This window comes from Danio rerio, chromosome 25 (assembly GCF_052040795.2).
Source record: "Danio rerio strain M-AB ecotype USA chromosome 25, GRCz13ab, whole genome shotgun sequence".
Classification (NCBI taxonomy): domain Eukaryota; kingdom Metazoa; phylum Chordata; class Actinopteri; order Cypriniformes; family Danionidae; genus Danio; species Danio rerio.
Genome location: NC_141045.1, coordinates 12397864 through 12413522, shown reverse-complemented (window position 1 = coordinate 12413522; position 15659 = coordinate 12397864). Strand labels below are relative to the sequence as shown.

General features: G+C 35.2%; 1 protein-coding gene across 50 annotated transcripts in view; it reads right to left on the bottom strand.

Moving 5' to 3' along the window:
• akap13b (A-kinase anchoring protein 13b) overlaps positions 1–15659 on the bottom strand; it is a 198392-nt gene that overhangs the window by 13362 nt on the left and 169371 nt on the right. For 26 of the 50 annotated variants that reach the window (XM_087311813.1, XM_087311817.1, XM_087311816.1 and 23 more), the window contains 12 exons: positions 14033–14179; positions 13663–13910; positions 13443–13568; positions 13209–13326; positions 12880–13131; positions 9957–10033; positions 7979–8160; positions 7408–7490; positions 5331–5513; positions 2342–2488; positions 2179–2249; positions 1364–1408 (listed from right to left, as the gene is read on the bottom strand). In XM_087311813.1, coding sequence (XP_087167939.1) covers positions 1364–1408; positions 2179–2249; positions 2342–2488; positions 5331–5513; positions 7408–7490; positions 7979–8160; positions 9957–10033; positions 12880–13131; positions 13209–13326; positions 13443–13568; positions 13663–13910; positions 14033–14179 — 1679 coding nt within the window. Of the gene's footprint in view, positions 1–1363; positions 1409–2178; positions 2250–2341; positions 2489–5330; positions 5514–7407; positions 7509–7978; positions 8161–9956; positions 10034–12879; positions 13132–13208; positions 13327–13442; positions 13569–13662; positions 13911–14032; positions 14180–15659 lie in introns of all 50 variants that reach the window. The other 24 variants (XM_087311799.1, XM_087311803.1, XM_087311802.1 and 21 more) reach the window with 1 other exon arrangement.

The window sequence follows — 15659 nt, the reverse complement described above, 5'->3', positions numbered from 1 at the left end:
TTTCAACAAAATTAAGAAACTCAAAGATTTGAAACCACTCAAGGGTAAATTTAGATTTTTGGGTGAACTATCCCTTTTATTTAATTCACATTTATGTAAAACTTGTTTATAGGAGACAACAATTATATCAGTTCTTATTATTTTAAATAAACAACACAGTATAAATGTCCTAAAACACAAGAGCTTTGGAAAGAGATGATTGAATTATTATCCCCACTTTGATTTATTTTTACTCTTTTAAATATTTCCCAAATGATGTTTAACAGAGCAAGGAAATATTCAGAGTATGTCTGATAAAAAACATTTTTATGAAGAAATTCTTATTTGTTTTATTTCGGCTAAAATAAAAGCAGTTTTTAATTTTTCAAAACCCATTTTAAGGTCAAAATCATTAGCCCCCTTGAGCAAATTTTTTTTAACCGATAGTCTACAGAACAAACCATCATTATACAATAACTTGCTTAATTACCCTAACTTGCATAATTAACCTAATTAGCCTTTAAATGTCACTTTAAGCTGTATAGAAGTTTCTTGAAAAATATAAGTCAAATACTATTTACTGTCATCCTGGGAAAGATAAAATAAATCAGTTATTAGGAATGAGTTATTAAAACTATTATGTTTAGAAATATGCTGAATAAAATCTTCTCTCCGTTAAACAGAAATTGGGGGAAAAAAATAAACAAGGGGGCTAATAATTCTGACTTCAACTTTATGTCAGATGTTAAATATTAAATTCCAAATAAATGCCAAGCTCTGTATTCTTGGTCTTTATCTGATGGAACTTATGATCGGAAAGTCAAACATTTTGGATTATGGTTTTCTTCAAGCTAGAAGGGCTATTGCATTATCCTGGGTTTTATCCATAGAGTTGTGGAAAAAAAAGACTATTGAACTGTATTGGACTGGAGAGACTAGCTTATATCATCAAAGGTGAGCAGAATATATGAACAGTTTGTAAAATGTGCTTGTAAACAAGCATTTTTATTTTTTAAGTTGTTTACGTAAAAAAAATAACCATAAAAAAAATCTATTAAAAAAATGTCAGGGTCAAAATTTTACCTCAAATTAAAAATTGCATTTATTTATTTTTTACATTTATTTATACCTTTAAATACACTTTTTTTTTAATTTTGAAAACATATTTGAGCCTTATTTTTTACAAAATAGATATAAACCAAACAAATATATATATATATATATATATATATATATATATATATATATATATATATATATATATATATATATATATATATAGGAATAATAATATAATATAAATAGTTAATATTATTTCAACTCTTTTTCTTTTTTATCTGCTTAATCCAGTTGATCTGGATTAGTTCCCAAACACACGTCTTACCTCATTGTTTCTCCTGACCAGCAGTAAAGGGTTGGTCTTACTCGTCTGCAGGACAGAGAGAGAGAGAGACGGTCACAAAACCAGTACTGTACAAACAATAAATCAAGCGCTGTACATACTGTAAATCAATCATCTGTAAAGCAATCCATACACCCATCGACAAGCAGCTGCCGGATATAAGAGGCCATGATGAAGGCTCGCATTACATTCCTCCTCAGGTTACTGGACTGTACTTCTGCTGTACTGTAAATCTGCAGTTCGCTTCAGGTAATGAGTGTTACATTGCACACATATATCCTGATGCTCAGCACTTACTGCTCGGAGCATATGCCGATGCACTGATGACTGAACATCAGTCGGGTTATTAATGGACAGCGCTTATAAAATATGCATGCACAAATGAAAAGCATTTATTACATTAATTGTCATTAGTTCCATTTTATTTATTGTACTCATCATATATATATATATATATATATATATATATATATATATATATATACACATATATATATATAAAGATTACTTCATTTATAATCAGGAATTAAGTAGAAAGAGTTCATGTAATTATAGAAAAGATCATAAAAAATTCATTTTAGAAAAGATCCTACATGAACTAATTTTTCAAAATATCTTGTTTATATTTTATACATGAGCTGTATTTCTTAATAATAATAATAAATGTAACATGTTATTTTTGAAAGTAATGCATTACAATATTGAGGCTTTTCATACATGCAGCAATTTTGCATGACACAGTTTTTGTTTTGTTCCACATTGAGATTTTTTGATAGACACACTGGTAGTCTAAGTACCTTCTTCAACACACTGTCTGACTCAGTCCTGCGGAGCTCTGCAGACTCCTCCAGCTCCTCTCTGTCTCCATCTGCAGGAAAACAAACACACACGCACAGATACCATCAGCTTTACCTGAAACACACACACACAGACGCACACACTTGTGGAAAGTACAGGAACCTTTGCTCTTAGAGATGTTCATCTGGTGACTGTCGAAACCTCCAAATGTTTCCGCTCGTCGTGGCAAAGTCACATGTCCAGCCGCGCACACACCTTCCTGAACCGCACCGCCAAGACTGTCATTAACCAGAACCTGCAGCGTTTCAACTGCGAACACAAACACACACACAGAGATTATACATTAGACATTGTAATTGATGCAAAATGATAAAACAATGAATCTAAAAATGAATGGATAAATGAAAAAAAAATACAGTAATTAAATAAATTAAAGATATAAAATTAAACATAATAAATGCATGAATAAATTTTGGAATTCATTAAAAGTGTCACTTGACAAATTTAAGGGAAAAAATTATTTAAATAAAACAAATTTTAGGGTCATATTTTACCATATTTTACTCAAATTAAAATTACATAAAGGTTTTTTAATTATTTTGAAAAGATATCGGGGGCTTATATGCACCACAAAATCAGGATGAACCCAAAAATAAAAGTTTTTTTTTTTTTGGAAAAAGTAGTGCAAGAAATATAGATTGTTCATGTTTTAACATGTACACTAACATTAGCATATTCTTTTAATATTTACAACATTTGCTTTCAAAAACAAGGATGTCATTCTTCAAAATCAAGAGAACAAAAAAATTGTTTATCTTAAAAAATTTTATTTTCATGGTCATAGTTTACCTCAAATTAAAATTACAAAGTATTTAATTTTTTAAATCTTATTTACCACAAAATCAACATATAACCAAATGCTTTTAATTTGGAACAAGAAAGAAAGTAATACAAGTAATATAAATAGAGGACATTATACAAACTTTTTATATTTTGCTAATATAATATAATTTGTGGCATTTCTACTATTGCCCCCTAAGAGGAACAACCTGATGCTTCCAAAATTCAAGCGCGCACACACACACACACACACACCAACAGCTCAGAAAAATGCTGCGAGACAACAGTAATCGATACTCGTTCCCCATTCTTGACCTGCAACATTAAAGCAATCCATTATCTGCAGGATGAGATGAGCGGTGCGTATCGATTGTGCTCGTGTTCACGTTCTCATAATGAATTCTCCTACCGTCGCACCAACATCTATCACTCCGCATTCAATGTGTCTTCTCAGCACTTTCAACATCTTCCACGCTCTATGGGCACCCCAAAATGCTGTCTAGGGAAAATCATTTATTCGCTTTAGTGTCACTTTAGTCATTTTTGACTACATTTTAGACCGTGGACTTCAAATTAAAAAAAAAAAATCTAAATGTTTAATTCTTCATTACAGTTATTTTTAAATTGATTTAGTGACAATCCCACCCACATAGTGACAAACATAGCCACGCCCACAAACGCATCCAATTGGCTGTTCCACTATTGCAATGCGAGGCTGGTCAGAAAACGTTTTGATAGAAAAACAGCAACAAATAATTCACCTAATTAAAGGATCGTTGCTGAGAAATGGAAGTTAAATTCAAGTTTGCAGACATTTATGTTTTTAGTCATGATACTGGAATTATTACTGTTAATACGATACTTTGAAAATATCGATATCCAATACCATTCTTGATACTGAGGAAATATTTAAAAGACTGTCGCATCATAACAGAAATAAAATAAAGATTTGCAACCATTCTTGTTAATTAGTGTTGCAATGATACTGGAATTTCTCATTTCGATACGATACATTAAAAAAATAGCAATATTCGATACCATTTTTCATACTGTGAAGAAATATTTAAAGGACTGTTGCGAATGAAAGGAAGTAAAATACGGGTTTGGAAATGTTCTTGTTTTTTAGGTTTGGTCATGATACTGGAATTACTAAAATATGACCCCTTGAAAAATTATCGGTATTCGATACCTTTTTCGATACTGCAAGGAAATATTTAAAGAAGTGTTTCAAAGAAAGGGAAGTAAAATTCAGCTTTGCTAACATTCTTGTTTTTTAGTGTTCTCATGATACTAGAATTTCTAACTTCAATATGATACCTTGAAAAATATCGATATCCGATACCATTGTCAATACCTCAAGGAAATATTTAAAGGATTGTTGACGGGTAATGGAAGTTTTATTCAGGTTTGCAGACATTCTTGTCTATTAGTGTTGTCATGATACTATTGCAATGCGAGACAGGTCGGAAAACTGTTTCAGGAGAGTTATTACAATCTAACAGACACCATCTCCTTGCTATTTCTGTTTGTTGTCATAGTCAAAACTGACAGTTAGAGGGTGGGGGTTAAGTATGTTAACCACACCCAATACCTAAAACTGGCTTAATCTAAGAATTGAACTGAAAACAAACAGGAAGTGCATTTTAAGATTTCAATTTTAGATTACAAGGGCAAACTACCTTTTTTCCTAAACGACATGCACAGATAAATTGTTTAACACAAAACTAGCAATATGCGCTAACAAAATCAATATGGTCAGTTTTGATTTTATATGTAAATCAAATATTTATATAATTATGCATTATTTTGTATGTAATAAGTTAATTTAACAATTATTAATAGAGCTAGAGTTTTTTTTTATTCAATTAAACATTTTAAACCATTTTGTTTTATTATGAACTAGTTCTAAAAATGAAACTGATTTGTTTATTTACATTAGAACAAACTATGCTTTTCTTCTAGAAATGTGCATTAGCTTAGCTGCAACAAGAAAAAGTACTTTCATCCTTTTAATTATGCCTTTAATTATTTGCTACAAGCACAGCTAGTACCGAGTTCTCAGTGACTCATAAATCTAATGTGATTCTGATTAAAAAAAGCATGAGTAACAGGCTAGGGAACATATGCTCGTCTGATGCAACATATTGCTAACACCCTCAAACCCAATTATATTCCTCATTTCTACCCTCTTAGAAAACAATATTCACAAAAACATGCTTTATGCATTCAGTTCAATAGCAGCATTTGTTTATAAGTGCTATTTTTTTTGAGCGGTGGATGGGGGGGAGGGGTGGTTAATGTTATAACTCACCTTCCTTCAGAGCCTCCTTCATGATTGGCTCTCCTCTGGTGACATCATCCGTCGTGGCCCTGAAGAGCATTCGATTACGAAGCCCCGTCTCGTCCGGTGCACCACAGTCACACATGTCCCTGAACAACTTCACCTTCTCCTCCAGTAACGTCAAGATCTGCTCGTCTCTTTTGTGCAGCTGATCTGTATAGACAGGTTCATTTTATTTCCTAACTTGAAGTATAAGTACAACACTATTTTGTCTGTAACAATAGTCATTGTCTCAGATAATGCCATTTTAAATGGCGTGTGATATCGTAAAGAAGGTGGAAAACAAGAGCATAAACCAACAAGTGGCTTCTGACTAGTGTTGTCACAATAATGGAATTTAGAACTTCAATAACAATACCTTGCAAAATATCAATATTCAACACCATTTTTAATACAGCGAGGAAATATTTAAAGAAATGCTGCAGGGAAACAAAAATAAAATACAGTTTTGCAAATGTTTTTGTTTATAAGTGTTGTCATGATACTGGAATTCCTAACTTAGATACCTTGAAAAATATGGAAATTCCATACCATTTTCGATATTGCGAGAACATATTTAAAAGATTGTTGTGAAGTAACGGAGATAAAATACAGGTCTGCAAATGTTCTTGTTTATTAGTGTTGTCATGATACTGGAATTTCTAACATTGATATGAAACCTCAACCTCCTAGGGCTTAATGGACGCATACGTGTACAGCACATTTTAGCTCTTAAGTGACTATTTAAAATACTTTAAATGTTTTATATTTCGTTACAGACTGTTTTGCAGCATATTAAATGTCCCAAACCCTATTTTTAACTGCCCAAAATGGAAAAAAAAATAGTTTTTACTCTCTGATAGTCAAAATGTATAGTCAAATTAAAAAAATTATATGTTATATATGCAAAAAGTGTTTTAAGGAAAAAGAGTTTTATGTCAATTCGGACTACGAATCCACATATATGGACATCATTTTACTCGAAAAGTACATCATATAAAAAGATGATCTTTGAGTTTTATTCTAGTTAGGTTCCAATAAGCCCAAATAGTAAAGAGAAATAAAAAATGCATGTAAAAAACACCTCGGGCCTTAAGGGGTTAAAAATATCGATATTCGATTCTGCAAGAAAACATTTAAAGGGTTGTTGCGGAATAACAAGTAAAATACAGGTTAGCAAATGTTCTTGTTTATTAGTGTTGTCATGATACTGGAGTATTTTAACTTCAATTCAATACCTTGAAAAATATGAATGTTCCATACCTTTTTCAATTCTACAAGTAAATATTTAAATATATAAAGGATTGCTGCGGAGAAACAATACAGGTTTGCAAATTTTCTTGTTTATTAAGGCTACAGATCACCTATTTCTCATTATTTAAGAAGGACATTTTACTAACTGTCATACATAAAGATGACTTGTAGTTTTTGTTGTTTCCATTTAATTTGGATCCTGCACAATTACTAGAGCACGGGTGTCAAACTTAGTTCCAAAAGGGCCGCAGCTCTGCACAGTTTAGTTCCAACCCTAATTAAACACACCTGATCAAACTAATTGAGTCCTTCAGGCTTGTTTGAAACCTACAGGTAATGCCTAGTTCAGAATGCGTGATTTTAGCCCCAATTTTGGCTCGCCGACAGGTTTTGAGAAATCGCCGACAAATGCCTGAAATCACGGGCAAATCGCTGCTTGTGCACGTGAGTGACAATCACTAGGTATGAACTTTCAAAGATGCGATCTGAGAGAATCGCCGATGAGTCGACGATGCCTGTGAGATATTTGGCATGCTAAATATCTGGAGCTGTCGGCGATTCAAATCATGCCGTGTGAATTGAGTTTTAACTGAAAATAACATCAGCGAACAGCGACCCCTGTACTAGAGGGTTAAAAAATTATTATCCTTGAAAAAAGAAATGCCTTAAAATGCAGATTTTCACTTTTTGTTTAAAACCAAACAAACCCAGTATACATTCATTCATTCATTTTCTTTTCAGCTTAGTCTCTTTATTACCCAGTTTACATGAATAATTCATTTCAAGCAAGAAAGAGGAAAACAAACTTCTGTACCTCTGAACTCCTTGACCTTGATTTCCTGAAGTCTCCTGTCCTCTTCGTTTTCACTTGGCACACCTTCATCATCATCTCTCTCCCTGGAGGAAATGGACAGTCTGTAAAGAAAGACTACCAGCTCTCACAAATTCAGATGCTTAAAAAGTATCTTTTGTTACAATAATAGTCACTATTAAAGTATAACTCTATTTATTCTATACTAATTAACCCAAATAAGGGTAGAATTTAAATACATCTTAAAATATTGAAATTACATGTTGCTATGAATTTCCTTAAAATGTTTTTTTCTGACTCAAAAATAACTGTTTGATATGACTTATATAAGATAACCACTAACATGTCATCAAGAGTAACAACACTTTAATTAGCAAGAAACAATTAGCATATGAGAACAAGAATGATTTGATGAGGATAAAAGAGTTTGAGTTTACAAAGCAGCTATTAAAAACATTCAAGTACAAACTACTTGCATTTATCAAGCTTTTAATGTATACAAACGCTGTTTTTGTTCATTTAATTAGACGCATACACCAAATTGGAGCATCTTATTTCATATAAGGAGGCTTACATAGACTGCATGGCCTCCTGAATGAGCTGCATCCATGTGTTTCTCTCCTCTTTGGAGCTTGTGTACACTTCTACCATCTCGGGCTTCTCGATGCCTGCTGTGATCAGAAACAGAGCTTTCTCCTCATTGGCTACTTCCCTCACAATGAGCTTCTGCAGGGAGATGACGGTGGAGCGCTGGTCCTGAAAGATCAGAGTAGAAAATTACAGCCACAATATGATTAATTATGTTCCTTCTAAACTTGTAAGGATAAAGTACTATTAATCATTCAGCATTTAAAGAACAAAGTGTGAAGTAAACATATAATATAATTATAATATAATATCTTAAGTTGAGATGTATGAAATACTGTTTATAAGTCTGATCGTCTACTAAACTGAAAAAAAGCCTTTAATAACCACCTATATATCTATCTATTTATCTAGCCATATATCCATCCAGCCATCTATCTATCTATCCGTATGTATCTATCGTTCTACCTATCTATCTAGCCATCTATCCATCCATCCATCCATCTATCTATCCATCCATTCGTTTATCCATCCATCAATCCATCTATCTATCCATCCATTCGTTTATCCATCCATCAATCCATGTATCCACCTCCACCTATCCATCTACTATCTAGCTATCTATCCAGCCATCCATCCACCCATCTATCTAGGATCCATCCATCTAGCTATCTGTCCATCCATCCATATATCCATCCATCCATCTGTCCGTCCATCTGTCTGTCTATCTATCTATTGTTCTAACCATCTATCTAGCCCTCTATCCATTCAGCCATCCATCCATTTATCCAGTCATCCATCTATCCACCTAGCCATCCATCCATCAATCCATGTATCCACCTATCCGTCTACCTATTCATCTATCTAGCTATCCATCCATCTAGCATCCATCCATCTAGCTATTCATCCAGCCATCTACCTAGCTATCCATCTATCTATACACACATCCATCCATCCATCCAGCCAGCCAGCCAGCCACCTATCTAGGATCCATCCATCTACTGTAGCCACCTATCTATCTACCTATTCATCTATCTAGCTATCTATTCAGCCATCCATCCATTCACCCATCTATCTAGGATCCATCCATCTAGCTATCCGTCCATCCAGCCATTCATCCATCCAGCCATCTGTCTGTCTATCTATCTATTTTTCTAACCATCTATCTAGCCCTCTATCCATCCATCCATCCATTTATCCAGTCATCCATCTATCCACCTATCCATCCATCCATCAATCCATGTATCCACCTATCCGTCTACTTATTCATCTATTTAGCTATCCATCCATCCATCCATCTAGCTATTCATCCAGCCATCCACTCAGCCATCTACCTAGCTATCCATCTATCTATCCATCTATCTATACACACATCCATCCATCCATCCAGCCAGCCAGCCACCTATCTAGCATCCATCCATCTACTGTAGCCATCCATCCACCTATCTAGCCATCCATCCCTCTATTCGTCCATCCATCCATGTATCCATTCGTCCGCCCATCCATCCATTTATTCATCTGTCTAACCATTTATGCATTTATATTTTTATCCATCCATCCATCCATCCATCCATCCATCCATCGGTATCTATATATAGCTATCCATCTATCGACCATCCATCTAAATATGCAAATATTTCATAGAAATATAAATAAACATTTTTTCAAACATGTACATATATATTTATGTAGGTATCTATATCCATGCATCCATCTGTCAATGTAAATATTTAATATACAACATAAATATAAATACATATTTTCCCAAACATGTAAATAAATATATACAGGACACATATATATTATGTAAATGCAACCTTTTAGTTTGGATGTGACAGATCATTTGATATCACTAATTACTACCATTCGTTGTTTGCTTTCGGCATCTGATAGAGCATTTGGATCTGGAAACTGTGATGCATGATGTCAGACATAACAAGCGGATTATTGATGAATGCTAAACATACCAAAGAGGCGAAAATGTACTTCTGATCTTTCTCCTGCAGGAACACAATCACGTCCCTCAGCAGCAGAGCCTGGACATCTGGAGAAGAGCATGTTCGATAGATTTAAAAACAGGCCCTGTTTGTGTTAGTGTGGGTGTGTGTTTCTGTGGTGATAGATGGGACTGTGTTCTGTCAGGGAAACATCATGGTAATTCATGCACATGGTATATTTTGCAAAAAAAAAATGAAATAAAATTCACTACTTTAATTTTAACATCTTTTGAGTGGTTAATAAGGTGTTGCCACGTTGTTTTGTCTAAGGGCTCCAAATGTTTTAGCATTTTCTCATCAGGTGTTACTATCCTGTTGCTAAGGTTTTCAGAGTGAGTTATGTCATGTTGTTTGTGTTACATGGATGCTATGGTGTTGCTATGCTGTGTGTTGCTACGTCTTGGTTTTCAATCCATCCATCCATCTATCTATCCATCCATCTATCTATCCGTCCATCTATCTATCTATCCGTCCATCTATCTATCTATCCGTCCATCTATCTATCTATCCGTCCATCTATCTATCTATCCGTCCATCTATCTATCTATCTATCTATCTATCTATCTATCTATCTATCTATCTATCTATCTATCTATCTATCTATCTATCTATCTATCTATCTATCTATCTATCCGTCCATCTATCTATCCGTCCATCTATCTATCCGTCCATCTATCTATCTATCTATCTATCTATCTATCTATCTATCTATCTATCTATCTATCTATCTATCTATCTATCTATCTATCTATCTATCTATCTATCTATCTATCTATCTATCTATCTATCTATCCCAGTCTATTCATCCATCTAGCTGTCTGACTATCTATCCATCTAGCTGTCTGACTATCTATCCATCCATCCATCCATCCATCCATCTATCTATCCATCCATCCATCTATATATATCCAGCCATCTATATATCCATATATCCAGCCATCCAACATCTATCTAGCCATCCATTCAGAGATCTATCAATCTATTTATCCCTTTAGCCATCTATCCATCCAGCCAGCCATCTATTTATTGATCCATCTATCTATCCATCCATCCATCATGCCATTTATTTGAGTTCTGCTGTCTGTGTTGTTTTTGTTACATGATTGCTAGGGTGTTGCTATGCAGATGCCTAGGTGTTCTTCTAAGCGAGTTGTTGCTTATGCTAGGCTCTTGCGGTTTCTATTATGTTGTGATTAGTAGCCGTTGTGTTGCTATGTGTTTGCCTAGGTGTTTAGAGTGATTTATGCCATTTCTGTAAAGCGGTTTCTAGGGTGTTGTGATTGGTTGCCAAGGTTGGTTTTGTGTACATTGTATTATGCCAGTGCTGTTATGTGCTTACTTGATGTTACAATTGTGATTAGGTGTTGCTATGTGGTTGCCCAAGTGTTTAGATGTTTAGAGTGCTTTATGCCATTTCTGTAAAGTGGTTTCTAGGGTGTTGTGATTGATTGCCAAGACTGGTTGCTATGCAACCTAGATTTTCTGTGCATTTTGTTATGCAGTTACTTGGTGAGGTTTTCTAAAGTACCTGTTCTCTGCATTGTATCATATCACTTCTCATATGAGGTTGATTTCATATTTCTATGTAGACATCTAGGTTTTCTGAGTCAGTCTTGTCATGTTGGTCATGTTGTTGCTGTCACATGGTTGCTATGGTCTTGCCGAAGCAATTTCTAAGTACGTTTTGTCATGTGGTTGTTAGGGTGTGGTGATTAGTAGCTATGGTGTTTCTACGCGGTTGCCTAGGTGTTTAGAGTGCTCTATGACATTTCAGTAAAGTGGTTGCTAGGGTGTTGTGGTTGGTTGCCAAGGTGTTGCTATACAGTAGGGTTTCTGCACATTTTATGATATGATTGCTGTTAAATGTTTCAATATTGTATTGTGATTAGTTGTTATGGTGTTGCTATATGGTTACTTAGGTCTTCAGAATAAGTTTTATTATTTTTTTATTTATGTTTGTTGTTCCATCAGGTGTGTTTTCATTGGGGTTAAAGCTAAACTGAGTTGGACCCCTTTGGTCTTTGTGTTCTGGCCATTTCATCATGTCACTGTGGTTGATTTTGGTGACTCTGCTGTAGTGTTGTCATACAGAAGTTGCTATTTGTTGCTTAGGTTTTCATCTTAAGTGACATCTTTTTTTTAGCTGTTCTATGCTTGCTAGAGTGTCAACGTCAGGGGTGTCAAACCAAAGGTGCCAAACTCTTCTTGGAGGGCTGCAGCCCTGCTTGGCTTAGTTTTAATCTTGCTTCAACATATAAGCTTCAAACAAGATTGAAAGACTTAATTAGTTTGATCAGATCCCTGCAGAAAAATCCAGCTTAAACCAGCCTCGGCTGGTTGGCTGGTTTTAGCTGGTCGAGCAGACTGGTTTTAGAGGGGTTTTGGCCATTTCCATGCTGGTTTCCAGCCTTTTCCAGCGTGGTCTTAGCTGGTCAGGCTGGAAACTGACCAGATAAATCCAGCTAAAACCAGCTTGACCAGCCTGGTTTAAGCTGGACATAACAAGTTTTGGCTGGCCTCCCAGCCTAGCTAGGCTGGTCAAGCTGGTTTTAGCTGGTCATCTCCCAGCCTGACCAGCTAAGACCAGGCTGGAAATGGCTGGAAACCAGCCTGGAAATGGCCGAAACCCCTCTAAAACCAGCCTGGTTGACCAGCTAGAACCAGCCAACCAGCCTAGGCTGGTTTAAGCTGTTTTTTTCAGTAGGGGTGTGTTTAATTACGGTTAAAGCTTGACACCTGCTTAATGTTGTAATTGTTTGCCATAGTGTTGTTATACAGATGTCTAGGAATTCTATCATGTTGTTACTGTACATAGTTTTAGGGTGTTGTTAAGGGTTTCTGAGTGGTGTTCTGGTGGTATATTCATCAGTGAACCCAATTCACTTGTTCTCACCCTTGAGTCTGCCAGCTGAGTTCTTGAGCTGCAGCGGCCCGTCGTGAATTAACTTCCGCCCACGTAACAGATCCTCTCTGGCAAACATCTGCCCGCTCTTCATCCTCATGATGGACTTGTTGTCCGTCCGGCTGTACACTTCCTTTAGCCTCTTCTTCTTCTCATGCTCATTCACTTTATTGTCCACGGCAGCAATCACCTCCTTCACCAGCTTCAGACCTTGACTAACGTCTGCATGGTCCTCCTCGTTTTCTGCCATGCGAAATATCAGAATATCAGCAGGTTCATCACAAAGAAGATTGTTTTGAATATAGTACCACAAGTCATACCTTTCGTGTGCTGCAGTATTCTCTGTAGTAACACGGGATATTTTGTGATTCGTTGTGTGACTAACAATATACACTCAGGAATGCTTAGCCGTCGGACAACAGGGCTGCTCATCTTTTTCTGGAAAACAGAAACAGATGTGAAACATGGGATCGGTTCCATTTTAGAGACTTGAGAAGAAAAGAAAGAACGCTTTAGGCTACTTTCACATATTTGCAAGGATTAGAGATGACTACCTTGATGAAAGCTTGAAAGCGTTTGTCTTTGGTGTGAAGCTCCTTGTAGAAGTTCACAGCTTCATTGTGCCTGCCGCAGAACTTCCCATAGACCTTCTTCATTCTCTCAGCACTGGAACCTGAGAACTAAAGAACAAGTGGGACAATCAGGGAAAAAAGGGCCTTTTCAACAAGATCCAGAAGCATCAATGTTTCACCAAAAATCTGAGCTCGACCTTACCTGAGAAACCAGCACATCGCCAATCCTTTGGATGACAAAGCCGCCCTCTTCTTGGCTCCCTGATTCCTTCTTTCTTTCAAGCAGGTGTGAAAAGAACTGTGTGTGCAAATCCAGAACATCGTCCAACATGGGGAACATCTTCTCCACCGTCTGAGCTTCTAGTTGAACTTCTCTCAGTAGTCCTTTGCTGTAAACATCAGCCATGATCTTTAAGGTCCTTACATGGTGCATTTCTGTCTGGATGAGCTCTGACAAAGACAGGAGCAAATAACCTTACTGTGTGACCTTTCAAGAGTGTCAATGACCTCATTTAGTAAGTCTTATAGTGAAAGCAGAAGCTGGATGGGAGAACCTGGTAGGTTCTGCTTACCATAGATGACGTCTTGCCTTTTGATAACATCCTTTTTAAGCTGCTTAAGAAATTTCTTGTCTACCGTGAAGCTATAAGAATCAGCCTCCAGCTCTTTGGCGTCAGCTTCAAATTCTCCCATCAGCTGGCTGTCCATCATCTCTGTACCTGTAGGTCAGTTGTAGGGATTAGTTACACAACTATTTAAAAATCTGAGTTTGGAATGGACCTTTTAAGTTTTTGGGGGGAAAAAAAGAATTTTTAGCTGTTTGATGCTGTGTTCATGGGGATGAAGCATCAATCGTGTGATTCACATTTTAAGTTATGCAAAGATGCAAATAGACATCCTGTGGCACAATTTGCATGAATGAAGTGGCTCAAATGACATGATTTGCGTGAATAAAATGCCGCGAGTTGAGCATTTTGTGCGAATCATTTGTGCTGAAAAATCTAACTTCAGCAGACATTCGTGCTGCGCTATTCAATCAGAAGCTTTCTCTTGTAGGGCCGTGATAATGATGTAGTCCCTGTTGTTGTACCGAGGGAAAATCCTCTTGCCAAAACCTGACAACAGTTCATTAAACTGGGTTCTGCTAAGTCTGAAGCACTGCTGAAATCCTCCATCATCTAGGTATAGTTTCTGAAGGAGTTGATGAACTCAGAGCTGGGTGCACCTCTGAAAGGATCTAGTGGACTCAGACATGGCTCTGAATTAATATATGCTGTTTTTCAGCCTCCCTAAAGCAGATAAAGCAAAGCTACTATCTCAACAAAATCCATGTTATCCATTTAGCAATGGAGACAGAGTCAGCAAGCAAACAGAAGCCCCACCCATGACGCGAATACGCGTCTGTTGTGAAGTGAATAGAGTAAACTCAATATGTTCACATGTCTAATTATGCATGAATAGCGCCATTCATTTACGTTTGCCGGGTCTGGTGTGAACACAGCATAAGAATGCATTTATTTAATTAAAACAGAACAAGTCATTTGATGCAAAAAAGAAATTGTGCTGCTAATTTGTGAGATTTGTCTTTCTGAATTATTAATGTTGATAGTAAGGTTAAACAAACAGCATTTATAAATTATGTATTTTTAACTGAACTTTTTAATTATTATTTTTTAAATGCACTCTTTTAGGATAAAAATTATTAATATTATCAAATATAAAAACATTTTGTTTATGCATTATATTTTGTTGTGCTAAATTGTGAAATTGTATTTCTCATATTTTTTTCAGATTTTGATGAATGCAAAGATCAAAATGACAGTTAAGTAAAATTTTGTAACAAAAAAATTTTTAATTTTTAGTATATGAATTCAAGTGTATTTGAAAATGACTTTAAATAGCATTTCGCAATATTTCTGGATGTTTTTTAAATTAAATAAATAGAGCCAAAACATTTGTTGAAAATTTGTTAATTCAAATACAAATCATTTACTTATTTTTTTATGTAAATACATATTTTTTAATAATTAAATTCACACTTAGTATTAGTAGTATTGTTATTATTATTATTGTTATTATTATTATTATTATTATTATAACATATTCGTTAAATTTAATAAAATAAACTGAGAATAACTACAATGTAAATAATCCATAAATAATAAACAATACATATATATATATATATATATATATATA